This window comes from Rhea americana, unplaced genomic scaffold (assembly GCF_003343005.1).
Source record: "Rhea americana isolate MKP2758 unplaced genomic scaffold, rheAme1 scaffold_30, whole genome shotgun sequence".
In the NCBI taxonomy this organism is placed as follows: Eukaryota; Metazoa; Chordata; class Aves; order Rheiformes; family Rheidae; genus Rhea; species Rhea americana.
The window spans coordinates 6,112,070-6,139,210 of record NW_028186424.1 but is presented as its reverse complement, the minus strand read 5'-3'; the positions used below and the strand labels follow the sequence as shown (position 1 = coordinate 6,139,210).

The 27,141-nt window shown below is 41.1% G+C and overlaps 1 protein-coding gene across 1 annotated transcript; it reads left to right on the top strand.

The window, feature by feature from the left end:
- The first annotated feature begins 10,874 nt into the window (after positions 1-10,874).
- LOC146593263 (NELL2-interacting cell ontogeny regulator 1-like) lies at positions 10,875-25,245 on the top strand. The gene is made up of 4 exons (XM_085309658.1): positions 10,875-10,985; positions 13,162-13,306; positions 15,134-15,222; positions 19,952-25,245. The coding sequence occupies exons 1-4, from the start codon at positions 10,875-10,877 to the stop codon at positions 20,021-20,023; spliced, it is 417 nt and encodes a 138-aa protein (XP_085165784.1). The 3' UTR covers positions 20,024-25,245.
- Positions 25,246-27,141: the final 1,896 nt, after the last annotated feature.

Sequence of the window (27,141 nt, the reverse complement as noted above, 5' to 3'; positions counted from 1 at the left end):
GGGACAAGACTGAAAGGAGAAAGAAAGTCAATTCATAGACAGGGTTGGCTGGAGAATTAAGAAGAGTGATGTGGAAGCTGGTGCTGACAATATACAGATGCAGGGAAGGTCACTCAAATGGCTGGGAGCGTGTGATCCTTTGGCTCTATCGTAAGTGTCACTGTAGATGCATTTTTGGGGAGTACCTCACAGACTGAAGATACAACTCTTCCAGATATTAATGATCATCTTAAATTATTATTCTTCCCTCTATATATGCCTTTACGTGGCCTCATTGCTACGTAAAGGCACGTACGGAGGAGGATTCCCAGGCTTTAGGCTCTGTAAGTAGAGATGTCTTTGTGGAGGCTGGACGTTTTGATGTAGTTGTTGAATCAAGATGCTCCTCTGGAGCMCAATACTGACTGATTTGCTGTGGAATATTCTGTTGCTGTCTATTACAAGATCAGATGTTGCGAGTCTGTCAGTCCTTGCAATTTACCTTCATTTTTAATCTGTGCTTGGTTCAGTCACCTTTATACAATGTCAGCATTGGCTCCTGAAGGAGATGATGACAACAGAAGGTGGCACACATAGTGAGCCCCAGGCGCTGCAAGTCTGTTACTCAGAATGAAGCATGACCCTCACCAGTCGTGCCTTATTTAATGTCTAGCATTGGAGAGACAGGGGGAAGAGACTATAACTTATTATTATCTGTATACTTATAAATGCACAGGTGGGAAAATCCTCTGAGAATTGTCTTGTCTTTTACATGCTGTCATCCAAGAGATGAGTTAATACAATTCTGCTATGCCAATATGAGCAGGTTTCAAATCTGCTTGCCTGTTGCTCCCTCTATTTCCCACCTCTTGTAGAACAGCTGGTCTCTAAAATAGAGGAATATTTCTGTTTGGAGATTTCAAAGCCTGCTTGAAAGATTGGGGACAGAGGACATCTCAGTATGTTCTTTCCCTACCCCAGTGTTAGCGCAGCCAGAAAATTGTCTGTATGACCAATAAATCCCAGTCCATTTTAGACCTGTGACAGACTTTCTACACAGGTTCTGTTTTGAATGGGAATCTAGTTTYCTCTATCCCTTATTTTAAAAGCATCTGTAGTTCGCAGATACACTCAAAACTGACAAGTCTGCATGTCAAAAGGAAATGCCAACATAGTATGGTGTGACATGAACAGCATCCAAACATTTTCTTATGACATTTCTTGCTGGTGCAACAAAGGTATTTTCAGCATTTGTCTGCTTCAGATGAAGATGGGGTCTTCAACTATATTATCTTTATTCCAGGAAGTTGCCATTTCTGCTGCGTTTATACTTTCTTCTTCTCTGATGACATTTGCAATGTGATACTGTCTTTCTTGGTTAGACAGAAAAGCCAGAATTTATTGATTCAGAAATTTCCCACACCACAATATCCAGTTGCCCCTCCACCTAGATGAAAAGCACTAGCAAAACAGTGTAGACTGCATGAGGTTTAAATAAGTGATCTTAAGGTAAAAAGTAACTCATAGCAAAATCAGGCAATGCAAAAGGCAATGTWATCCTCCCAACTAAGTGGAAAGAGGCAATTTTCAACTGCCTCRAACTTGGAAGGAACTAAGTGTCAATAAAGAATCCTACAGCATGAAGATGAGATCTCTAAGTATAGTGTGTGTCTTGTGCCCTCAAAGATACTTTTGCTTAGATCTAGCTGTAGTCCATAAGTAAAAACCTTGTTTTGGTCATTGCTTTTAGTTGATGAAAAGCAGCAGATTTTTGGATAAGCTAATGTCTCCCAGCTGTGCTTAACTGCAGCCTTTTTGAAAAAAAGTACATTCGACAATTTCTCCAATAAATAAAATAATTGACTAAGTAAAATAGTCTAACGAAGATATGTGATGGTGAAATGGCAAATAYTTCCCTTCCTTTAAGAATTCTTAGATTTCAGAATATGCATATACTTTTCTTTGTTCAGCAGGTCTGAAACAGAAAAGCAGCTCTGTAGGTATAAGTGATAATGAAGAGAGGCAGTCCTGCAGTCCAGGATAAAGAAGGTTACACTGCTAATCTGGAGAAGCTTCATGTTTCTGTTCTCCAGAAGAAGGTACATATTCCTATAGAAACCTGGCTGAAATCAGCAATCCTGCTTAGTAGGGAAGTAAGATCCTGCAGCTGGTCAGCTGATGGAAGGTGCCTTGCTTCTCTAGAAGGCTCTTGCTGAGCTCAGAACGCAATTTTGAACCAGGAGCTGACAGCTGCTGCCTCTCACAAATACCTCTCTCAAGATGCTGGCACAGGTTGCCCAGAGAGGTTGTGGAGTCTCCGTCTCCGGAGATGTTCAAGGCCCGCCTGGATGCAACCCTGTCTAACATGCTGTAGGTGACCTTGCTGAGCAGGGAGGTTGGACTAGATGATCTCCAGAGGTCCCTTGCGACCTTACTGATTCTATGATTCTATGCTGTGGCTCCCAGCTCCTGGCCCTGTACTAGCCCAACAGCATGCTGTTCCCATCTGCCTGCTTGCCATCTTGGGTGTCCTGSTTTGCTGATCTTTCTTCCAAATCATGTGTAAAGCCCCTCCAGTAACATCAATACAACAGGGCAATGAATCAAATCATGCACATTAAGGAAAAAATGTTAAATAGGTCTAGCTTTAAAAYTGCAGAACAGATGTTCTTTGTTTTTGACTCAAAACCATTGAAGTTTAAATACAAAAAGAGCTGAGCCAAGTGTGAGTGCTTCAGGCTCAAAAAAACATTGGAACTAATGAGGAATGGCAAGCTTGTTTTGTTCTCACACCAGTGCATCAATTCAGTTTAAAGTGCTTTCCCTAAATTCACTTCTGTGCTCGGACAGTTTATGAAAAACTACARTTCCAAAGACATTCTTTTGCAACAGTTATGAGCAAGTGGAGAGCTTAAGTGGGGGTTACAGTAAAAGCTGGAATTCAGCTTTAAAAACTAAATACACTGTAGCCATGTTTACATGCCATATGTAGTGGCCTACTTTTTCAAACACTGTACAGAGCCCTGGTACCCCTCTTTTAGAAGGATTCTCATCTGAATGTAACTTGAAAACCTTTCTTTGCCTCAGTTATATTGTGCAGTTGATATAAATCCACTAGATTTTTTTAATCTTGAAAAATATTTGCTTAAATTTCAGTATTGTCCTTTGCAAAATCTYATACGACAACCACATACTGTGTATGTGAATCTATTGCCCCATAGTTACTSTGGGTCATATTAGATTATACTATATCTCTTCAAAAGARGCTGCCTGTGTTTGCAAAATTAGCATAGCACAAGACATTGCAGGAATCTGTGCTTTGAAAAATAAGAACTTTTAACCCTCRCATAATCTCTTCTCCCCCCTTGCAATTTCCAGAAGATAGTAGGAAAACTAGTTAAAGATACCTGCTCTCTGAGGGAAGGATGCTGCTCTTTGGGGCTAAAAATGCAGGATGCCTGCCTAGAGAAGATGCCTTRGCAAGAGAAAAGTATTTATGCAGCTGAGAACTCTGTCTTTTTCTTTTCTTTCCTTTTGTGAGATAAGGAGATGAGAAGCAGTTTGTGCATGATCACAGATTCAAGCATAGCACTTAATACAAGATAGTACCATGGGATGCCCACATTCCTGGACACATGGAGCTCCTYTGTCCTGCAGATACCTCCTCCAGAAGCAATAAACAAGAATAACCAGTTGGTTACTACTGTGTCTTGCCCATATCCCTGAAAATAGGGAGAAAGTCTTAGAAAAGAAAAGATGTGCAGTGTGGAAAAGTGAAGAACACCTCTCTAGGGCCTTTGCAGTATTCTCAGGGCTTCCTGCTAAAGACTGAAGGTTTAGTTCTGAGCCAGTTGTCACTCTGTTGGAGGTGAGCTGGGCAGGTTTTGTCTCTCTCTCTCTCTCTCTCTTTTTTTCCCTAGCCCTCCCCTGCCTGTAACTTTCTTTTTTAAAAAGTGTATGTTGTTGTTTTACTGTCCCCAAATAGCTAGTATCAGTGCTATGCACTGATTCAGCACAATCCCAATGCATGTATTGATTTATTGACTGCTCTCGGGGGCCTATGCCACTGACTTTCTCTGCAATAGTTGAGTGATTTCTATGCATGTTTGAAGTTCTCAGGTGATTGCATGACTTCTAAAACCAAGAGTGTCTCTTTCTTTTACATTGATTTACATATTTRTTTACAGTCTCCGCTGTTTGGAGCTAGCTGTGTTAGGAGCAGCCAGCCAGCTGAGCTGATGCTAATTCTGCAGACTGGACAAGCATGTAGTCATTCAGCACTCCATGTTGCCCTTTACAAAGCACTCTGTGATCCGTTCTGGCATAGCRTGCCATAGACTGTCAACTACAAGGGGATAAGAAGCCGATATGTCTGCCTCAGCCATCTTTCAGGGAACAGTAACATTTTGGCAGAGGGATAAGGTGGTTGAGAGGGGCACAAACGACTACTGCTTCTTTGGAGGTCCTCCAAACTGCACTCAGACAACTGAGGACCCAAACTGAGGGTTAGCATTCAGGCACTGCAGCTGAGCTTCAGATCACCGGAAAATTACCAAGGGCTGAGAGAACAAAGGGTGTCAGATGGGGGCAGAAAACTAAGGGACGGAGATAGAGACAATGAATAATTATAGCAGAAGTTGTATAAGAGACAAGGGGAAAAAAATGAAAGGAGCAGAGGTAAAGTAAATGAGGGAAGAGCTTGGTTGACAGATACCGCTTCCATATTCTCTCAGCAGCCCATACTGTCCTTTGCGCTTCTCTGAGTGCCTGGTAGAATATCTTCTGTGATTTCTCTTCTTCTTCACCTTGAAAATTTGGCTGCACTGCAAATAACTTGTTCCTCCTTTTAAACATAAACATAAACTATTAAACTTGTATAAGCATCTGTCCAACTTTCACTGAGGCAGTGCTGAGTTTTGAAAGRACTGTTCAGCTGTTTTGGCAGGCAGATTCATCTATCAAGTGAGTATGTTTRAGGCTTTTTGACAGTTCTGGGTTCCAGTAACAGTGGAAGTCCTATTTTTCTTGATTCGCTGAAGGTCAAGCTTCTGTAAGCAGTAATGCACAAAAGTCACAGTAATGGGACATGTCTAGACACAACAGARTTGTATGAGGGCATTTTATTCCTCATGATTTCTATACCAATCTCATCTGAAAACCTGGAGGAAGATTTCCCAAAATGAGTCTCCACATCTCCAGCTAAACTAACCTTTCTTTTTTTTTCMGCCTGCCCAGCTTCTGTGTTAACTTCAGCTCCCCATGTTTGTCTGCATCTTGCATGACCATGCTTACACTTTCCTCCACAAAGGGAAATTTATCTCCAATATGACTTCTGTGGTGGCTCCCTACATGTCTTTCAAAATCCTCAGCAAGATTCAGTTTGTCATCATCTCCTTCACATATATGTGACTGAGTTATAGATGGATYTCTGCCTTATATGGAAAAGGATGGGAACACAAGGAGAGTTTTCTTCATGTGACTGGGCAGCTTATTATTTTATGTCAACGGGAAGAAAAACATTCCTTTTTCTGGCTTTTCAGTTTCCTACGATTTAGTGCTCTAACCAGCTTGCAACTTGTAGCACTGTAATTGTAAAAAAGAGAAAAAAAACTGTTAAAAGGAGAAGCCATATATATCAGCTTGCAAGTACCTTCTTTACATGAACTCAGGTTAAAGATGCTGTTTTCAGGCTTAATATATAAAAGTTTATCCATCTTTAAGTCACTAAAGTATAGAGATCTTACTGTCAAAATTGCTGATTATCAATGAGGTACAGGGATTGCTGTCACCAAAGTAATCCTGGATCAGTCCTGGATGGCTGGCTACAGAGAAGTTGTTTCCTATAGCAGGGAATGTATTTGGAGCCCCCAGTTATGTTTTTTTCTGGATTCTGGAGCATTCTGGTGTGGACTTTCGGTAATAAACTTCTTTTAGGGGAAAAAGGTCATTGATAAGCTTTGGAGTTCAGCAATCTCCTTCCTTTGATTTCCTCAGTTCTCATTTTTCAAGGCAGCATTTGCAAGGAAACTGGCTAATATTGCTTCTCAGCTGAGACATCTTCTCTTTACCTTTCTATGCCACCCATATTAGCAGAGGCCTCTGCACTGTGAAGTGCAGTTCTAGAATAGGAAGCCTGGAAAAACAGTTCRCTTGGCTCCAGTTCAAAGCACAGCCTGTTTATATATATACACGCATATTTGTGTAGCTGCTGCAAAGTACTCAAGACATCTCTGTGGACATAGCATGTCATTGCAAAAAAAAAAAATAAATAAATAAAAAGAAAAGAAAAAGTTGCAACTACTGTGTATCTAGAAATAGCTCAACAACAGCTTGGAACATGAGAACTTATTTCCCCAAAGGTTGTGTGTAGGAGAGCAGATAGGGACAGTGCAGTCCAAGGATAGCACAAGTAATGATAACTCTTCCTGAAAATTGCCATGGGATTTTTAAATGCCTTTCAGCTCTCAGCTGAAAGATTTGACCTGAGTTTAGTGTCTCATCTGAAAAATAGTAAGTACTTCTAACAGTGCAGGTTTCCCTGAGAGCTATGTGGAAAAGTCAGCATTGGACACAAGCCAGTCTTAGTGTTGCATTGAAATTCAAGACTTTTGGGGTTTAGAATGATTTCAGTTGTTGACCATACTCTGACTGATAGGGGACTGCAGGAATTGGAGTCCTTGTGTTACTGATGAATCATTCCTAAAATTACTGTTGGGGAAAATGGAAGAAGGAACAATTTCATTTGTTTAGCTGCTTAGCCAGATATGCGAGACCTGCTCAGGGAACAAAAGACTTCATTTCTTAATCTGGTCACTCTGACACTTTCCAAGAGCTTTAAATCGGAAGAAAGAGAACAAGAGGTTGCTCTATGAATAGCTCAGATACCAGCATAAGGGACAACGGAGTCAGCAGTGGGTAGTTTGACGTTATTAATCATGCCTGCCTGAAGCTCTAAATCAACAGTTCAGGCCTTGTGGTGCTACGCCAGCAAGTGAAAACACAGCCCCTGCCCTCAAGTGTTTGCAGCCTGGGATTATGACAAGATGACAAGGGAGGAACTCAGCGAGAGGTGTGAGGCAGTGAGATATTTGTATAACGAGCATATTTGCATAACATCAGCAGTCCTGGCTGGCTTTCTCCCCAGGTATTGCCAGACAGCAGCACTTTGTAGAAATCATGGCAGAGATAAAGCTTAAAAGGAGGTTTGATGGAAGACAAGATGGTACCTTTGTAGAGATATTTTTACCATGATTTAGAGGGCAGGCTGTGAGAAAGCATTAAAGTGTCTGCAGGAGAAGTGACAGAATCTATTATCTTTAGTGAGGGAAGAAAGTTCTCTACTGTGACAGAGTATTAGATTTAAGAGATAAGGAAAGATGGAACAGTGAAGGGGCTTAGAGCTAAAGGCTTGAGCTTCTTCCAATTCCACAGAAATGTTTATAATATCAAAACATGTGCTATCAAATCAAGATGAACAACTGAAATCTCAGCAACAGTGCTTTGATGCTTTTTAGTTGTTGGGGATCTCAAAATAAAAGCTAGTTTGTTCAACTTAATCTTGAAAAGGAGGTATACAGTAAATTCTCACTGATCACCTCATGAGTGAGTCCACGGGGCAGCTGGGAGTCAGCAYCTTCTAACTTTCTCCCATCTTTCATACTAATCCCGAGTTGTCACAAGTCTATCACTGYGATTTTGGGGAAAGCCAGTGAAATCCCCGCTGAAGGCTGCTGTGCAGGTGCTTCATACTCCTCTCCTGGTGTGTACTTCCACTTCTGGGGTGTCCTGCTATTGGGCTTAGGGATAAYACTTGCACTATTCAGGCTTTGTGCAAGAGGGAAAGAAGACTCGGAARGATTTTACCAGGAACTGAAAAGTTTTGGTGGAGGTGGACCTCAGTATCCCCAAGAGAAGAGCTATGCCTGCTCACAAATATTTCATTAACTGAACATTAGATTTGTTTTTACTCTAATTAGCTTAGGTTTAAAAAGGAAATACCTTTGAAGCAGAAAGCCAGAAGCTGTCAAATTGAAAATGTCAAAATGATTTTTTTCAGCCAATTGAAAAGTTGTCTTCAGTACATTTTTCAAGTAAAACTATGCTAGAAGTGGAGACTCTTCCTTCTCTCTGAAAAGTTTCCACTTTGGTGAACTGATATTTTTCAGTTGAGAAAGTATTAAGTTTAATGAAGAGAAAAGCTAGTGCTCAACATGGTGCAGAATGGAGAGAGATGAGTAAAGAAATATGGTTAAAGCACCAAAAAGGAGGTTGGGCCTAATGACCAAAGGGAAAGTAGATTTAAGTCAAGACCAAGTGAAGGAGGTCACAGTAACTAGTACGAGATGTTTAGAGCAAAGACTTTGGTGGCTGAGAATGGCAGAAAATCATTGGATTTTAAAAATCTTACTTAATCAGAAGCCCATTGTGTGGGTCTAGAAGAATGAATTGGAGATAACAGATTCAGAGAGACCTGGACAGGCTGGAGAGCTGGGCAGAGAGGAACCTCATGAGGTTCAACAAGGGCAAGTGCGGAGTCTTGCACYTAGGGAGGAATAACCCTAGGCACCAGTACAAGCTGGGGGCTGACCTGCTGGAGAGCAGCTCTGCAGAGAAGGACCTGGGAGTGCTGATGGATGATAGATTGACCATGAGSCAGCAATGTGCCCTTGTGGCCAAGAAGGCCGATGGTMTCCTGGGGTGCATTAGGAAGACTGTTGCTAGCAAGTCAAGGGAGGTGATCCTGCCCCTCTACTCAGCCCTGGTGAGGCCTCATCTCAAGCACTGTGTCCAGTTCTGGGCTCCCCAGTACAAGAGAGACATGGAGCTACTGGAGAGAGTCCAGCGTAGGGCTACGAGGCTGATCAGAGGGCTGGAGCACCTGCCCTATGAGGAACGGCTGCGAGAGCTGGGCCTCTTCAGCCTGGGGAAGAGAAGACTGAGGGGGGATCTTATCCATGTGTACAAGTACCTGAAGGGAGGGTGTCAAGGGGACGGGGCCAAACTCTCTTCAGTTGTCCCATGTGACAGGACAAGAGGCAATGGGCAGAAATTGAAGCACAGGAAGTTCTGCCTGACCGTGAGGGGGAATTTCTTCCCTGTGAGAGTGACGGAGCMCTGGAACARGTTGCCCAGAGAGATTATGGAGTCKTCTTCTCCAGAGATATTCAAAGCCCACCTGGATGCAACTCTGTGACCCTGCTTGAGCAGGGGGGGTTGCACTAGATTGATCTCTAGAGGTCTCTTCCAACCTTACTGATTCTGTGATCCTGTGATAACACCCAAGCTACCAAGGGCTGACTGCTTGGTGTTACTATTGTGGTAGAGAAGGAACAGGGCTTGGGAGAACAGGGTAAGATTTACTGGGAAGGGTCAAAAACACAAGAGAAGGCACATATTATATATTTGTAAATGATTATGTCYGTATGTATGTTATTTTATCAAGAAGACAGGCCAATGTTTGAGATTAGATGGCTGAGAATGACTGTGAGTAAAGCTTCGCATTTGTAATTCATGTATAAGCAGATACTTAATCAGACCAAATCCTGTATTTTTCAATCCCTGCAGAACAATGCTATCTTTTTTTTYCCCCAAAAGAACAGTCTCTTATAAATAYTTTCTTTCTTTCTCTTTTTCTTTCTTTCTCTAATTAATTCTTTCTTGATGATGCTTACGGATACTGTAACTTTACATGAATTTCAGAATAGACGGGGTTTGCAGCACCGTCAGAAAACGAAACTTACACATGAGACAAACTGAAATTTTAGCATCTTACTTGAAAAGTTGAATTAATGGGAGCAAAATGTTCTCTTATACAGGACAGACAGCATTTAGAGCATATTGAAATGAAAAACGTAGGGCAGCAATTTAGTCATAACGTTGAGTAGGTGTTTCTGCTTGTGAAAAAAAAGGATTGCGCTGCTGACCTTCCCGGATGCCGAGTGCCCCTGACTTTCACCCTGAAGGCATTTAAAGTTCAGCCTCTATTGAACTGGCCAAAAGCAGTCAGAACAGTTCCCTTTAAAGTTCTGTAAACGCCTCTTAGTGCTGCACCTGCCCTCGGCTATATCCATTCACTTTGGAACAAGAACTCATAGTGTCTAATGTGTGATAGGAAAYGTGTTTGGGAAGGGAGATGAAACCCTTGGACTGTAGCACTTTACCACCTGTGCTACATTGCTGTATTGCATTCGGTACCAATGCCAGCAGTGTACTGTTACGCAGTGTAGCTCATGGACTGTTGAAAGGGGAACAGAGGTGCGGACTGGGAAAARAGGATGAAGTTTACTCTGAATTCAGACTCAGGTTGTTTCTCAGGCTTKAAGTGCCTGCAGTCTTGCTACTTCTCCTGCCTTCTGACAGCCCTGTGGCTGGGATCACAGCTCTGAAGAACTGTCTAGTAAAGCAGGTGTGAGTGGTTTACAGCCCCTTTAAGTCAGAGCTGCTCAAATGCCAGACTAGGCTGAGCAATTCCTGCCCTTCACCAAAGCCTCAGCTGCGATGTGGCCTGCAGGTCCTGAGTGAAATGCCATCACTTTCCCTGGTGTCCCATAAAGCAGCTGCAATTTGTCATGGCTATTTTCAGCCACTAGRAAGAAAGTTACTTGAATCAAGCACCACATCCCTGAGCAGACCTGAGGAAAACCGTTCAGTGGACTTCAGGAAAGATGAATCAAATGGCTTTAACTGAGCATTCAAGCCAAACCTTACCTGAAGCAGGAAAGTCACTGCTGGAAATCACATGTCAAAGAAGAAACATCTTTCCTCAGACCTGGGAGACACAGCCTGTTCCTCTTTAAATCCTAGCTGTGTGCTGCAGTGCTCTGCACTGTTGCCATGGCAGAAATCTCCCCATAGTAATAACCTCTTTCAGAGAAGGTTAAAAAGAGACAGTGCACATGCTCAGAAATGCTGCACTTGTTCTGTTAGCAGTTTGCAGCGGCCATTTCAAAGGGACCATCACAAAGACGAGAAAGAGAGAGAGAAAGAGAGAGAGAGGGGGAGATCAGGTACTGATATTTTTTCCTTTGTTGGAGGGGGTGACTTTTCTCTTTCACGGAAGTCCACGCACAGATCTGTCGCTGTTCCCAGTTGCACTGCAGACAGGGACCACCACTGAAGCCTGTCATGATTATTCCGTGCAGACAGCTAATTCTCATGGAATAGCTAAGAGGCAGTAGTTAGATGTGGTGTGAGGTGACTTCTGCACTCGGAGAGCAATTATTTTGCAGCAGGGCTCACATCTGAAGCTGAGCTGAGGCTGGGATAAATGATGTGTAAGGTGCCTTAGAAACTAAGTTTAACGGCGTATCTATATTGTTTTATTGAACCCCTATAGCACGGAGTCAACTATGGGAATAGCCTCTACTCCTGCTGACCACGAAGGCTTCAGCATTAGGTACTTGAAGGAGCTTGTATTATCTTGTTTACTAATTTACTGTTACATGTAAACGATGCTGCATCCCATTGCATAACCTGATGTCTTTGATTGCACTTGTTTTGATTGCAGATCACCATTAATTAAAACAGAAAAAACAAGCCACTTGTTATTTTTAAACCCCTTTATTTTAATGATTGTAGAAATAAGGATTAAATCAGACCACATCACTTCTAAATATTGGAAAGGGTAAAGGACTCAGTCCTGGGATTAYAGGAATTACATTACCAGATCTGTTATTTGTTGTGGGCCCAGATATGTTTATGACTGTACACATGCACATGTCTCTCTTGCCTCTGAACCCTCCCTTACCCACCTACATTTAGGTAGAGGTGCACAGGAAGGGAACATGTGTAATGCTGTTCCTTCCCTGGGTGAATTGCTGRTTTGCACGTGCAGCAAATGTTTGTACAGAATTTGCAGCTGCAGATTAACTATGTCTGAAACAGTGACTTTGCACAAGTTGAACAAGAGACCTGTACTGCTTTTGTGGCAAGACATGGAGAAAACCTTTCCTTTCCTGCCTCCCTCCATTGCCCTTCCAAATATGAAATATAGGTTGTTTGGGGGGATGGTGTACTCCTACATTCAGCACACTGAATCAATATGCTTACACAACATCTTCTGTTCAGTATGAACTGACTTAAAAATCAGGAAGAGATGCCTGTTGTCCTGCTTTCCTGGGCTTAGCTGAAGAGTATCTTCATGTGGATTTTGTCTTTTTGTTACAACTTTATTTTATCCTTTCTGTTTCCTCCCTTCCCTCCCTACAGGAAGGGAAGTTAAACTTGGCTGGACTAGGGACCACCCTGTCAGTTTGCCAGGAKTCTTAAGGATTGTGACTGATACCTGTAATACACAGCTGCAGCTTGTACTAGTCCCAGTTTCCCCTTTCTTCTCAATCTGAACAGTTTACATGTTGACTCAAGAAAATACTTCATTTTGAAACCAGTGAACTTCTCAAAAACTTCACCTCTTTGTGAAGGGGAGGTGTTGCTGGATGAGACTATCCCTGTYTTCAGGAAATGGCATGGCCTGGCTGTGAAGTTCAGGAACAAATGGATGGCTTCAGATCTTTGTCTGAAGTCAGGGCAGGAAGGGAAACACAGAGTCAAAGAATTTTTATTTAGTTGCCACGAGAAATTCTACCTGTGGATTTGTGGAGGTTTAACAGAAGTGTTTTCCTTCAGCTGCTTTCATAAAGGAATACATTTTTATGATCAATGTAGTAAGTAATTAATGACAAAAATTAGCTTTGGTTATATTTGTGAAAAGATGGTACACCAATAAAAAGAGCCAGTTGGTGAAAACCTCATTTCGAGGTTCAGGGCAATTTCACCCAGGTAGCAGAGCGCTGTAATGCCTACAGGTTTGATCTCCAGGTCTAACAGTGAATCAGCTTTCCAGATTCCTGTGTTGTTCTGGGGTTATGTAGGAAGACAAAAATTGGAATTACAGAGTTGGGTCACAGTTGCTGGCATCCTGGCTTGCAGTCCCAGCAAATGAACCCCTAAACTGGTAGACAACTGATCTTTCCCTTCCTGTCTAGGACATTCTCTCCAGGTCAGGTTTTATGTGCACTGCTGGAAAAATACAGAGAACTACTGTCCATGTTATAGTTGTGCTATTTTTTTTTCTTTTAGAGAAGAACTGTCAATCCTTTAACTGTCACAAACATTAAGTTCTTTGTAACAGATCTTTTGTATCTGTATTGTTTCTCAGTGACTTGTTTATGTCTCTTGATAAAGGAAGAAGCAGCTATTCCCAAGATGCTGGCAGCCTGCCTCCTGAGAAGAGTTGTCCTTACAGTTCCTTTAGCTTTTCTGGTTGCACTGCTCTTCACGGAGCCTGCTAGAGCTGATCAAGAAGCAGGAACAGCCATACCAGCTGAAAGTATGTGCTACCATAAAATTCTGTCATACAGCTTGTACAGTTTTACTGTTGCAGGACTCCAGACCATTGACTCTTGTCCAAATAATTCAATCTATTCTAGAAACTTCTTGCTCTCGATATTTTAAAACTGGATTTTGACMGTACGCTGATAGTTTTCCTCATGCATCCAAGACTTTCCTCTCTCCTCCTATGGTGTTATGCCTGTTTCTGTCTTTTTGCACCTGAAATCTGCCACTGTTGTGCACCTTTTCTTTTGTCCATCCCTTTCATTTCATTCTTTCTATGCCACAAATMACCCTGCTTGCCTGCTTTTCAGTGACATTCTTGAGACTTGCTTTTTTAACTGACATTGACCTTTCATTTCCTCTTTCATTCTTGATGTTGTCTACCATATTAAATTCAKTATTTTTTATTAAAAAATAACTCAGTGAAGATGCCAGGAAAGCATCTCAACTCTCAGCCTTGCTGCCTTCAGCCACCTAATGGTTCTTCACTGGTCTGTGTTGAATTTAATTTACATCATAATTTAATGACAGGTCCTTGCATCAAGCTGTTGATCAGCAGTGCAAACCTTCTCCTATTGCCTGGTGTATATGTCATAACACTAGAGTTCGTTGGTGCTGCAACAGTGGGAGAGGAGGCCTTTTATGCTGCCTAGTGTTTAATTTTTGCCTATTTTTTTTTCCTTTTCCTAACTAGTTAAAGAATTTGGCAAACTCCTTTCCTCCAGTAGGCAGGATTGCTGTTTGCTGGTTAGCACACAGACCGTGAGCTGGAAGCATGTGCTCCAGYTTACCAGAAGCTTAATCAGTCAAGTATCAAGTGTTTGTAAAATAGGCTGACAAGGACCACAGGATTTTCAGACTTCTCTCTAGGTTTTATTCTTTCTTCCTTACCAGCCTTCAAAGAGAAAATTAGGCCTAGACTCAGAATTCCTCACTTGCACAGTATTTGCTAGGAAGCTACCAGAGAGGCACAGGCATTGAGAAGCAAATAAGAGCATATGTAGAACCTGATGATTCTAAGGCGTTTTATCATACCTGTATTTGTTCTGTCTTTGTACTGTTATTTGTTATAGAATAGCTTCTTGTTACATGATGATCAAGACAAAGCAAGCCTTATGACCTTCAGTCTGGATTATCTAGATTTGAGAATACAATCTTAAATGCTGCAGTTAATCCAGAATGCAGTAGCTTTGCTTATCAGCTGTACTCAGTAATGTCAGGGCATTGTGTTTATCTGCTGTTTGCTTCACTGGCTTTGGACAAAACTGTATCAAATTCAAASCTGCAGCCCAAGCGATCTGTCTTTTGATAATGATCTCAATTGCATTCCATTAGCTTTCTATTTAGAGCTCAAGTTTGTGAGATTAGGAGACAAGATTTTTCTGGGAACAGATCTGTGGTTTCAGAGACCATTTCTGGAAGTTAGGTAGAATGTGTGCTCAGGGCTGTGGAGCAAAATGTTATGTTTACTCATGTTATGGGTTTAGCGTTGTGTGACAGAGAAGTGAGATGGTGGAAGGAAGGAGGAGGGAAAAGATATAAAAGGATGAGAGAAATGACAATAAAGGCAGAGAAAAAGGGGGAAGGGAAAATCAAAATTTTAATGCAAATTTGTTGAAGCATTTCTTCTGTCATTGAGACACTAGATGGATGATCTCGATGGACTAGTTGTAAAAACCTGGATTGTTGAGGAGTAGATCCATCAGTACTCACTCTATGCACTCTTGTCTGTAGCTCTTCATCATGCTCAAAATCCATGTTTATTCCTTCTGCTTAATACTTCATGTTGTTTTTCCTAATTCTCTACTAAACATATTCCTAGGCCGTCCCTGTGTCGATTGCCATGCATTTGAGTTCATGCAGAGGGCTCTGCAGGATTTAAAGAGGACAGCATATAATCTAGACACACGGGTAAGGAAACATTTGTCTTTTTTTTTTTTTTTTTTTTTTTTAGTGTGGAAAGAAAATGCTATAGATAGAAGCAGATAAACTGAATGGATTTTGCATAATATGCTGTCAATCGACTGTACTGTCCTATCTTCACCATACCCAAAGGTGATGTTGGGTAACTTCATTTCACCACTCAAGGCAAAAATGTTTGGAATTATTCTGACTTGGTTTATCAGGGTCACTAGGAAGCTTAGGAAAGAGCAAACTGACAATCTTCAGCCCTCTACACTTCCCTTGCCCAAGTCAGAGTATGTTATCTAAGGACTACCATTAGCCCTTCCACTCTCATTCCAGATGTTAAATGCACATTTTTCTTTTTATATTAGAGTGAACAAAGTTCAGAACATCAATTATATTAACTGTCCATAAGAACAGAGCCAGCTGAAGCAAAAAACACATACGAGAGTAGAATACTCCTCTGCACATGCTTCTACCCCAGTGGAGAGAGCAAGGGAGGAAATGTCATTTCACAGATGTTTTTTACATTGCTCTGATTCCATAGTGATGAAAGTAACACAAAGTAGAATAGYATGGAGAGAGAAACTTCGTTGGCTTTTAGTCAGTGTGGAGAATTTGCCAGAGTTGGTATGTTCCTTCTTTGATGGAAGTTGAATCTCTCTCTTGCTGCTGCAACCTGCAGTCTGTGACTAGCTGTATCCCAGCTGCTGTGAGATCATGGTGTCTCAAGAGGTGGTTTTTCCTCTCCCTCCCATGTACTCTTTAGCTCAGGTGCTGTATCTACACTCTTGCACAGATTTTTCAACAGAACGCACTCAAAACATTTTTGCTGTTCTAACGTATGGTCAAGATTTAAAGAATGGTTTGAGGTCACTCCAAGCAGGGTACATGATACTTAAATGAAAATGCAGCTGTAGGAAGGAAGATGCCTTGAACTGTGGATTATTAAAAAAAAAAAAAAAAAATCAAGCCAAACCAAGCTGGTATGTAACAGATTTATAGTTAAACAAAATCTGTTCAGTAAGTGCAGGTCAATTTCTGGGCTCCTTCATGAAGAAATCTGGCTAATGAATACATCTGCTGAGTAGGGTATACAGACACAACAAGATGTTAAGACTGCTGAAAAATGGTTCTAGAATACTTTTTCCGTCTATTACAAAATTCTGAACATTCTGCTAGAATTTCTAAATCTTACTTAATAATGTCTCAACTACTAAAATCTTCTCTGGTTATATGGTTGTGGCAATGATTTTTGTGACACCTATAGCTTGGAAACCRAGCATGAAGCTTTATGAGATACAGATCTCCAAAGCAGAAAGGTCGCAATGAGGACTGAATTGCTGAGCCCTAAAGGTAGCAACTGTATTTGAATATTATTGTTTTAAAAATATAAATAAATAAATAAATAGAAAGAAGGAGGACAGRGAAAAGGTTCAGTTGAGAACAATGTCCTAGAACTGAGTTTTGCAGTTGTAAATTTGACAACAAGCCTGAAAATGTGGCTTCATGATACATTCTTGCAACAACGAACGCATCACTTTTTGATTACTTTAAAATCTAAATAATTGCATCTATATTGAGATCCTTCAGTGCCTCTGGACTAGGACAGGCCTATTCTAGTCATTAAGCTAGGAATTCTGTCTGCATCTTCAAAAGTCATAGAAATATTTAATTGTTGAAGACTGCTTGGCTCGTGGAACTGCCTTCTACAGTGATTCAATTCTTAGTTTTGTTATTCAGCTGTGKTCCAATTGGATGGGAATGGGCAGCTTTAAGACAATTACTTTTGGCTACATATATATTTTACATTTGACTATTTTAGTCTGGTTTTCTGCTTAATGGGGCAAATGATTCTGTCCCCAAAAATACAATGCCCTTTGTTAATATTCCCCYTGGAGACACTTATTTCCTTGAAAAACCCTCTTTTGTTTGCAGGCAGGATTTTTAGAGGATGACTAAGCAGCTCTTAACAGTGTTRGAGGGGGAGAGATTCCCAAAAGATTAGAGAGGAAACTCTCATTTAATTCTCTCTGGAAATCTTACCCTGCAGTTCTGCACCAGGGAGACCATATACTTTTACTACAAACTCAGAGTTTTCACAGTTAATTTGGCCCTGTGTTGATCCGCCTGGTGTCAGGAAAAGCAAACTGACTCTAGTGTAGGTTRTGTAATTTTTTGGGGGGCCACAGGCTGTGTCTTCTTCCTTTTACAAGACTAGAGATGCTTGTAACCCCCACTGATGTGATGATCACTTACTGCTTGTCAGGATAGCTGCATTTTAGTCATGCAGTAAGAGAATGGTCACAGCCCATCTCTGAGAGGTTTACTATCTGTGCAGGTACCAGATCTGTTTGCGCCCTTTACACACTGTTTTCCACCCTTTCATTCCTGCTGGGCCCTCAGAGTGTGCTGCAGGCTGGATAATTGTTGTAGCAGCAGTAGCCAACTCCGGACAATCTTGTCTGAGAACACCTGTGGTCCTGCCTCACCTAACCAAAACACAGTAGTGTACTTCAGCAAGTGCAGCCCTGATCATGAACTGGAGGAGAAGCCCTTGTACTGCTGGGAGGGAGCTACTATCATCAAACCCATTCATCGAGCCTACATCCTGTTCCCTACTGCATCTAAAGGCTGCTAAAAGCAGAGGCCAGCAGGGAACAGGCTATAAACCAAATTCTGTAAAACAAATCCAGTCCATGGGCTGCAGAGTTCACTATGGACATGAAAGACACTTATTTTCAAAATTCCAGCCCGTTTTTGGGGAGTTACCAGGTGGACATTGCATTACAACTTTAAAGAACTCAGGAACTGCACTTTTAGCTGGAGCACATAAACTTTTGTATAGATTAAGAATCTGGACCCTAGGATATTTTTTTTACTGTGTTTAGATCTACTAGGGGATAATAACAAATCTCCGTGCAAATGACTYTGTGATCACGCTCACAGAACAGTCTGTAAAGCCATTTAGTGCTATTCATTTTGTTCTTTATTCATTTCTAAACTGTCAATGGTTATTTGGAATGTTCAAAACACATTAAGTTAGATGGGCCCATGAAAGTAAAAATAAAGGCTCGTAAATATTATTAAAGATATATAAGATAGTAGGCAGCCTTGGGGCTTAACTCAGAGCGGTTGGTGCGCTGTCAGCCTCCTTTATTCAAACCGTTGTGAATGACGTCAAGGTGATATTTAGAAGGTGGTGATTGAGTGTCTTCTAGAGGATTAGCAAAGTCTGATCAGATCTTTCCAGTCTTGCAGGGTAGCTGAAATGATCAAAAGCGATGCCTGATTTAATGCAGTGTCACATGGCTGTGTCTAGTGATTTATCAGCTGGAAAAACACCTAACCAATAGCTCTTCCTATACTAAGAAAGTGGTAAGCAGGATGCTTTAGCCTAGTTCTGCTCCCAAGTGCCTTTAGCTGATGTGTTCCAGTGGATAACATAGCTTTTAAAACACAGTCTTTTATCACATGGTTATCCCATTTCATATGGCAAACACAGAACAGGCAGATTAGGGATATATTTCACTGACATTTTGAGTTGGCAGTCTTAATAATGCCCTTTGAGTTGGCAGTCTTAATAGAGCCCTTTTTTGTGTAAAAGGGGGCATTATTCCAGGTTACACCAGTGGAGATTAATTTGGTGAGTGAATTTCCCACAGCTAATGTTGCACAGCAATAAGGATAAAGTCATCTCTTGGGTCCAGCTGATGCCCAGATACAGCTTCACTCAGCAYAGATAAACTGAAATGACTGTGTATGATAGATGAAGACCTGATGTTGGTGCAAAGCAGCCCTGTGCTCTACCATGCATCTACTGAAGCCACAAGTGTTCCAAACATCTGGAGAAACAAAGTCTGAGTAGCTAGAGAGGAAGGATTCCTGTATTTCTGTTATGCAGTCCTACTTTTCCTTCTCTTGGTTTTGGCCATCTGTAGGCTGAGAAGATGCAGGCCTTTCTGGTCAGACCTATAGCTCCAACTCTGGAAAGTTCCTGATCCACTCTGGTTGCTCCAAGAAGCCCCTGGGGAGAGCAATGAGTTCTTGTTGTTGACGAACAGCAGTTCAGCTGGAGGACTTAGGCTCTCATGGATTTGGGATCCCCTTCTGTAATGAAGCTAGAAATTCCATCACAAGTTTGAACTGTGATTGCTATGTCCCAAGTCAGTGCCTACTGTCTATTTTAAGCACTAATAGCGTATTAATAATAACAGTTGTTAAGCAGGAGAAGTTAGAAAAAACAGGTAGTTTATTCCTTACTTTCTCTATATAACTTCCAACAGTTAATCCAGCCTGTAATACTCTCGATTCTTTCAAATTTTTGAATGTATTTTTCAATAAAAAATAATAGGTTTGGGGTTTTTTAAGGGTTCTCATGAAGCAGCTTGAGCAATTAAAGTTAAGATTGTAAGAAAGACAAGTAACTTCAAACAGAAAAGACAACATGCAGACACAGTGAATGTACTAATGTGAAAAACACAAATGTGTACTAGACTGAATTTCTCAGTGTCAGAAGAAGTATTGCCATGTTGGTATGTCAGTTAATCAGATAGAAGCTAAATTAGTGCACAGCGCAGTAAGCAGTAAGTCTGATTGTTACTTCAAGCCTCATCTCATGAAACCATTCCCAAATCTTACAACAAAAGTAAAACAAGGTTTTCTTTAGGAGCTAATTAGTTTTATAGCACTGAAACTTGTGTTTTGATGTTGCTTTTGTTCCTCCCTCTTATAGACAGAAACACTGCTTCTTCAGGTGGAAAAAAGAAATCTGTGTGACTGTGTAACTGCAAATCTGCTAAACTGAATCCTGGAGGCCAGCCAAGGAGTGTCACCTGTTCAGCAATCTTTAAAAAGCAGCTGTATAAAATACAGCTTTATGGAGTTAATTTTGCAAGCATGTATGCCCAATGTACAGAGAAAATTGTGGGGGGGTGTCTTACGTGTTTGTTTCTTCTGTTTCTTTCTTTTTTTTTTAATGGTCTTCTCTTTTCACATCCACTGAGTTGCCAGTAAAGGCTCAGTTCAGTAAATCTGTTACTTGGTATTAGAATAGGGAAAAATCTACTTGCTTTGATTTTTAAGTCAGAGTTGGCCAAGTGTAACCCACAGGATAAATACGGCCAGCACTRTTACAGAGATGCTTGCAGCTGATTTTTGTCTCTAATGTCAATGTTTCTCTGTGGCAACTTACCCAATTATACAGCGAAAGGGCCTTGTGGTCCCTGTCAGTTTTGCCTCTTTGTCAAAAATGAYGGAAGTCCTTTTTGCTTGTTATGTGCACTGTGACCACATTCAGACATGATGCAGTTCTGTCAGCTGTAATGAGGTATGTGTCCTGAGGAGGTTCATGTGCTGTACTTGGACCAAAGTGGCCTATATCCTAGTGTGGAGTCTTCTGGTATYCTGGGTAAGAGTATTGTCTTTTTAATTAAAACTTTGCATTTCTTCTTCTCGTCCTCCTGGACAGTCCACTCTAAAACCACCGTATCTATAAATAGCTCTACCTTAGCAAGTTAAATGGGTTGAATAGAAAAGCAGAAAAAGGAGAATAAGACCATGACTAGGCAGCCTTGCCAGTTCCAGCTCTACCAAGATGTTACCACCAGCAGCTGCTCAGGACCACAATGCAGAAGGTTACAGACTCCATGTGTTGCCAAGGAGCTTCTYCATGTGAGTGTTCTTTACTTCAGGTGAAACACAGTGGTTAGGTCAGTCATATTTTGTTCATTCTGTGATATTGTAAGGACTAAACTGTGAACTTCTGAATCTCTCCTTGTAATTTTCTTTGGAAGCAGCTCTTTTATTTCAGGCAAGAAGAAAGACTTGGGCACCTGAAAGCTGAGGTGATTTTTTCCTCAACACTATCATTTTGTTCTAAGGTACTCTGCCCACCTACAAGTCTGAAAGAGGTTGAACAGTTTGAGTAGATGCTCTTGAGTTTGTTTGATGTGATTTAGAGCCTTCTCAAACCACTCCARCAGTGAGGCTGCAGGGTGCTAGCTAAATGCCATGGGGAGTGGAAGACAGCTGGGCATCTGAAGGTCAAAATCTATTCAGCTGAATTTAGGAGAATTTAGGTGCCTGTCTGCAGCCTCACYTCCCTAACTAAAATGGCAGGACTTTGCTGGAAGAGAATTAGGAGTCACAGGAACTGCTCTGGCAGTGCAGCTGTAGGCGTGGTACAAACAATTGGCAGAGTAGGGGAACACAGTAGACTGCCTGAATGATTTGCAAAATGAACATCTGTCCACAGTTAARCCAGGTTTGGAAAAACGATTTCTGCACACTGAAAAGTCCAGGATACCCTTCTGGATAGGATCAAGATAATAAGCCAGCAGAGAAGTTTATTGCGAATGGAAGAGGAAGGAATTCTGTTGGTTTGGGTTTTTTTTTAATCTCTTCCTGGAGCACCTGTGCTATGTATATTTTTCACTAAGTCCTTTCATACCYCACAGAAGCATTGGCACCAGTCATATCTGACTGCTGTGCAAAACAAGAGTAACTGCAAGCCCCAGCTGAAGCTCCACTCCCAGTGGGAGACAGCCCTTCATCAAACCTTTGGGGATTTGATAAACTTCTTGGAGCAAGGCCTCCTTTAGATGGCTTTATCYCAATCTTGATTGTAGTGGAATGGCTCTTCAGAGCTTCTTGACTATTGCTGCAGTTGGGTCTTCCCTTCTTGTTCTAGATTGGCTGTCCTTTCCACTGCTACTTTAATTCCCTCTTCTGATCTGGCATTGCCTTCTCTCYAGGTCCAGGGATTTCTTAGTAAACTCCTTCCCTCCATTCTGACTCTGCAAGCCTGAATGTTGGGGCTGATACTGCTCAGGTCAGCAGCTGTACTGCAGGATCAGATGAWCTCCAGAGGTCCCTTCCAACMTTACTGATTCTAAGATTCTATGATCAGCGTGTGGCTCTCCCACTTAACAGTGGAGTTAGCAAACATGGTGCTGAGCAACACTGGTTCAGTTCCTGCCAATGACCTTACGTGAGGACCTTTTTTACTTGAGAAATCAAGGTTCACACTGCAGAACTCAGAAGGTGTTCCAGAAGATTGCAGGTGGTGAAAACTCTGCTCCAAAAGCTGAGTCCATCAGTGGACTGTCCACTAGCCTGCTGAAAACTTACCAGCTTGTTATGGGTGGGGATAGGAACCCAACCACAGGCAACTCCTGCTTTCTRTGTCTGCACAGACATCTGCATGACAAAAGAAAATCTGACCATGTGGAAACATTAATCTTCAGTCATTTTGCATTCTGATTCTCACTGCCAGAACTGGGGTRGTGAGCCACAGGACATGATAGATGTCAGCCCAAGAGAAAGCAGCAGGGAAATCAAGGAGGGGAGTAAATTGGGAATAGCTTCTCTCATTCTCTTTTTTAGGACCTAAAAAATCAGAGATTCTTTCCTGCCTGCAGAAGATCCATCAGAACCAAGAATTTCCATTAGGACTTGCTTTGTGCTCCTTTAGAGTCCACCTTGCCTATTTTTCTTTAGTTGAATGACTTCTCACTGTCACTTTTTTTTGTTTAAAACCACCATAATAGCAGGAGAGTGGAAGATGGCTAATATAGCACRAACTCTAAAAAGAATTGCTGAGAAGATCTGGGAAATATAGACCAGCAGCCAGAATATCAGTTCTGGGCAAATGAAGAGAAACTTTTGAAGATCTTAATTTGTATGCCCAGATCTAATGTGACATAGTAACAACAGTAATGACCATTTTTATAGAGCAAAAGAATACAGTAGAACTAGACAACRTGCAGACAAAAGCAACTAGAATAATCCAAAGTAATGTGCAAAGAACAGACTATGAGTCTTCAGTTTGAAAAAGAGATGACTGAACAAGGAGATGATGGAGGTTTTTAAAATCATGAGTGACCAGAGAATGATTGTTTGCTGTCCTCTCCCAAACAAGAACTGGTGTGCATCACCTGGAGGCAGGTTTAGAGCAAATAGGATGATGAGACTCTTCACCTACTATGTGTTCAAACTGGGAACTTCCCCACTGCAGGATGTTGCTGGTGCTAAAAATTTATGTGGGGTTAAAAGACAGTTGTTCCAACTCATGTCTGAAAAGTCTATTGCAAACTGTTAAGTATAAAAACATCAGTTTTGTTTCAGGAAGTGCCTGAAACACAAGTTACTGCAGACTAATAATGTTGTAGGAAGAAACTGTAGCTACCCTGGTTTTATACTTCYCCCTAGACCTTTCCTATTAGTCACTGCCAAGGACAGGACACTGGCCTTTAAAGGACCTTTGGTGTGATCTGATACAATTGTTCTTATGTGTAGAAATTAACCTCTTAAATTTATAAAGCAAGCCTTTTCCCTGTGCTTCAGAAAGCCATTCCTTCTAATCCCTTAGAAACAAGCACCTTTGCAAAGCCTCTGAATTCTGGGTATCCCCACTGCCTGAGCGGAGGCCAGTGGGCCTGCTTCTGCAGCCCAGTGCAGAGACTGCTCCACAGGCAGGAGAAAACACTCCTTTATAAAGGGAAAGTAATGGGACATCRAACCCCAGTGACATGCCTACTGCCAGTAAGCCTCACTGTGGCCAAGAAGGAGCTATGCAATTACTCAGAAATTTGTGTCTCCTATGTAGTGTACAAACTCAGTCCTGACCAGAGGAAGATGACTGCTCTGCCTAGCTTTTACTCCTTGCTTCTGCTTCTGCCTTGGCTTTTGCTCAAGCCACTGCCTTGGCTGCAAGGTTACAGGCRTCTGTGCTGACTACTGGATATGATGATCATCATTCCTGTGCCATAATGAAATCTTACAGCAGTGCACTCCTTAGCAGCACACTTGTGCATGTCAAAAATGTCAGAGGACGATTGTATGCTGTTGTGCTCATGGTGTTGCGCTCTTTCCCACTGAGCTGGGAAAAATGTATGTTCTTATGTCTTTGGTGCGCCTGGCACTGTTTTGCCTCTTCACTCTCTTCATCTTCACATGCAGTATTTTCTCTGTCCTCTTCAAGCATGGCATATTTTTAACATGAAAAGAGGAAGTGCAAGGGCTAGAAAGGGTTTATACGAACAGACTGACTTTCTGTTCCAGYTGTCCTTAAAACTCTGCCACTGTGCCTCCTACAAGTGCATTTTTTTCCTCAATATCCAAAGGTCCCTGCTAAATCCAAACTGTTGTTTTGTATGTATTTAACAGGGCCATCAGAACATGCACATGGTCTTTTTACTATATGTTTTGTCCTGTTTTTCTTCCTGTACTGCATTTTTTCAGTGGTCTCTTGCTTTGTGAGTGCACTGGAAGCTGCTTGGGGCAAARATCTTGTCGTGTTAATAGCACTAGAAGTTGGCCATCACACCTTTAACCATTGTGAACTTATTAAATAAAAATCAATGTAAAATATGCCTGTCTGTTGCTCAAGTTTGAAACATAATATTTGTTTTTATATAACAGATGGATACAGAATGAATCCAGGTTTTCAGTTTGATCTCCGTGGAGATATCCCTTAAACTTCTTGCTCCAGCTTACTTTTTTGTCTTGAGCTTTGTAGAGATGGGGAGTGGCAGAAATAGTATTTTCATGGTCTCTTAGCTCTTGAATTTTAAAAAGTAGTTTAAAACAYGAGAAAAAGAGTTCCAGGTGGTGGAGGCCATGAGAAAACAAATAAAAATATATGCATTTATTCTATTTCTTATGTTGATCTGCTTTTGCTTGTCTTTCCTGGTAGTCAAGGTTGCAGACCTACAGGAGGAGTAGTCTGACAATAATAATTATATATTTACATTAGTTTTCACTGTGATGCTGGCTTTATGATARATATGACAAATGGGATCTCTCTGAATGCTTTTGAGATACCCAATACCAAAGAGTGTTTCCCACAACTTGATCCTGTATTTTCCAGGATCAGATTTTTGTCATCATTTGATTTCTGCTCTGAACCATGTACTTGTTGAAAACCTACGTAACACATCAGTTTGTCTTCACTAGCCTTGAGCACATTTTGTACTTTATATCAAAGTATGTGATGCTGCACTTTCCTGGTCATTTAAGTCCTGTTTGTCAATAGAGTCTGAAAATGGAACAGCACTGAAAACTCATTAAACTTTATATAGCTTCACTCTTCTTTGAGAGTTCAAATCAACTGGAAAGATTGCTGACTGGTTATGCAAGTTAGACTGTAGGRTAAGTAGGACAAAGTTTCAAGAGAGGTCAGTACTGAAATTCTTGTTTTTGATGGAGGAATCTGAATGCTCTGAGTGTGTGTGCTCATTAATAACTGCACTTAATAATTAATKTTTGTGCTCTGGCAAACATGAGCTACATATAATTCTTAGATGTTTTTAAGCATTGATGCTATTTTCATGTAGTTCTTTAAGATTATATTTTTACACTTAATCTTGTATTTTATTCCTAAACTACCTAGGAAATTTTAGTATGCAAAAACCAATAGGTATCACTGACAGAAATAAAGGAATCACGTAACTGGGGTGGTGAAAATACAACAGATATTTTTGCACTGTGAAGTGTGAATTGTTGCATTACAAGAACTTGAGTCTTGTGTTGATYGTTAGCTAAAAAATAGAGGCAAAACATAGCTTCTATTAGCTTGAAGTGCAAGGAATTTTTAATACATGCCAATTTGATGTACATAAAGTTCTTTATCTAGGGAGCTGTTCTAAGAAATGAGCAGGAAGTGTAGGAGTTTGTATAACAGAATTRTGACTAGTCCAAATTGCTAACATAAAGTACATTTTTATTTCAAAACTAGACTAACTTTTAAGCAAACCAATATTTATTTAGGCAAACAATATCAACAAAATTTGTGATTTTTTTGTGGCTTCTGCACAGAGCCTGGTGAAGCTTGGCATATTGCTTTGCATAAATCCACACTGACTTTCAAGTTCCCAATGATACCAGGTTTAATAAGGTTATATCTGTTCACCTATCAACTACAACATAAAATTATGACTGATTGAGAAAGGCCGAAATAACTGTTTCACTCTGAAATTCTTCAGTTGAATATAGAGGGCTAGGGAGAGACAYAGACTCTGGGACAAAAATCAGTTACCACCACTTCTGGATGCATATTATCAAGGCTTTGACTGGACTTTCAGACTGCTGGGTATTGTTGGTTATTTCTCTTCCCCGGTTAAAGAGCAGCCCTTCAAATCACCCATGCAGTAAATTTGATACACATGGTTTCTTGCCTGAGCAGCTCTTGCGTTCCTCCTCAACTAGATCTACACTAAAAAAGCATCCAACCTGTGACAAGTATCTGGTTTCAGCCAACAGCACTGAATATAACTAATGCACAATTCAGTCTTGCATTGAAGAGGGAACTGAGCAATGTTTAAATGCGTTYGACAGCTGGTATATTGCACATTCAAAGAATGGTTTGGTTTATATACAATGTAAAATGGAAAGTTTTAACCATGGAGGGTTGAATCATGTCCTGGAAGTCAACAGCTTTTTTTAAACACTGTAAGATCTCCCCACCTTCCTTTTCAGTATGCACATACAGGCCATTCAGAGGAGAACTGCCTGCACCTTCTGTTGCTCTGGTTTTGGCAGCCACAGAATAATGTGCSAAAATCCCCAGCTCTTAAAAATGCAATGTACTCACAACACATAACTCAGAAGGAAATTTTACACACATTTCTCAAGCAAGGAACAATTACTTGCTTTTATCTTCCTAGACGGGGACAAAGCTAGTAATAGTAAGGCAATAAGTAAGTAAGGCAGGACAAATAGCTCAGCTTTACTGTCCATGGCATTGAGGCTGTGTGTATACAAACTATACACAGCCCTTGAATATGGTGTAATTTGCCCTACATCTGGCACAGTGCTCAGTTGCTAGTTTTGCTGCAGTGCAATGCAAACCTCACAGACAGTCCAGGAAAGCCATGATATTTTGCTAGTAGTTCTTCCTTCTTCCTTTGAACCGAAGGACTGCAA

Coding starts and splice junctions, on each gene's coding strand:
- LOC146593263 (XM_085309658.1), top strand. CDS start 10,875: ATGCTCAGAAATGCTGCACTTGTTCTGTTAGCAGTTTGCAGCGGCCAT. Junction 13,307..15,133: donor AACAGCCATACCAGCTGAAA/GTATGTGCTACC, acceptor ACATATTCCTAG/GCCGTCCCTGTGTCGATTGC. Junction 15,223..19,951: donor CATATAATCTAGACACACGG/GTAAGGAAACAT, acceptor TCCCTCTTATAG/ACAGAAACACTGCTTCTTCA.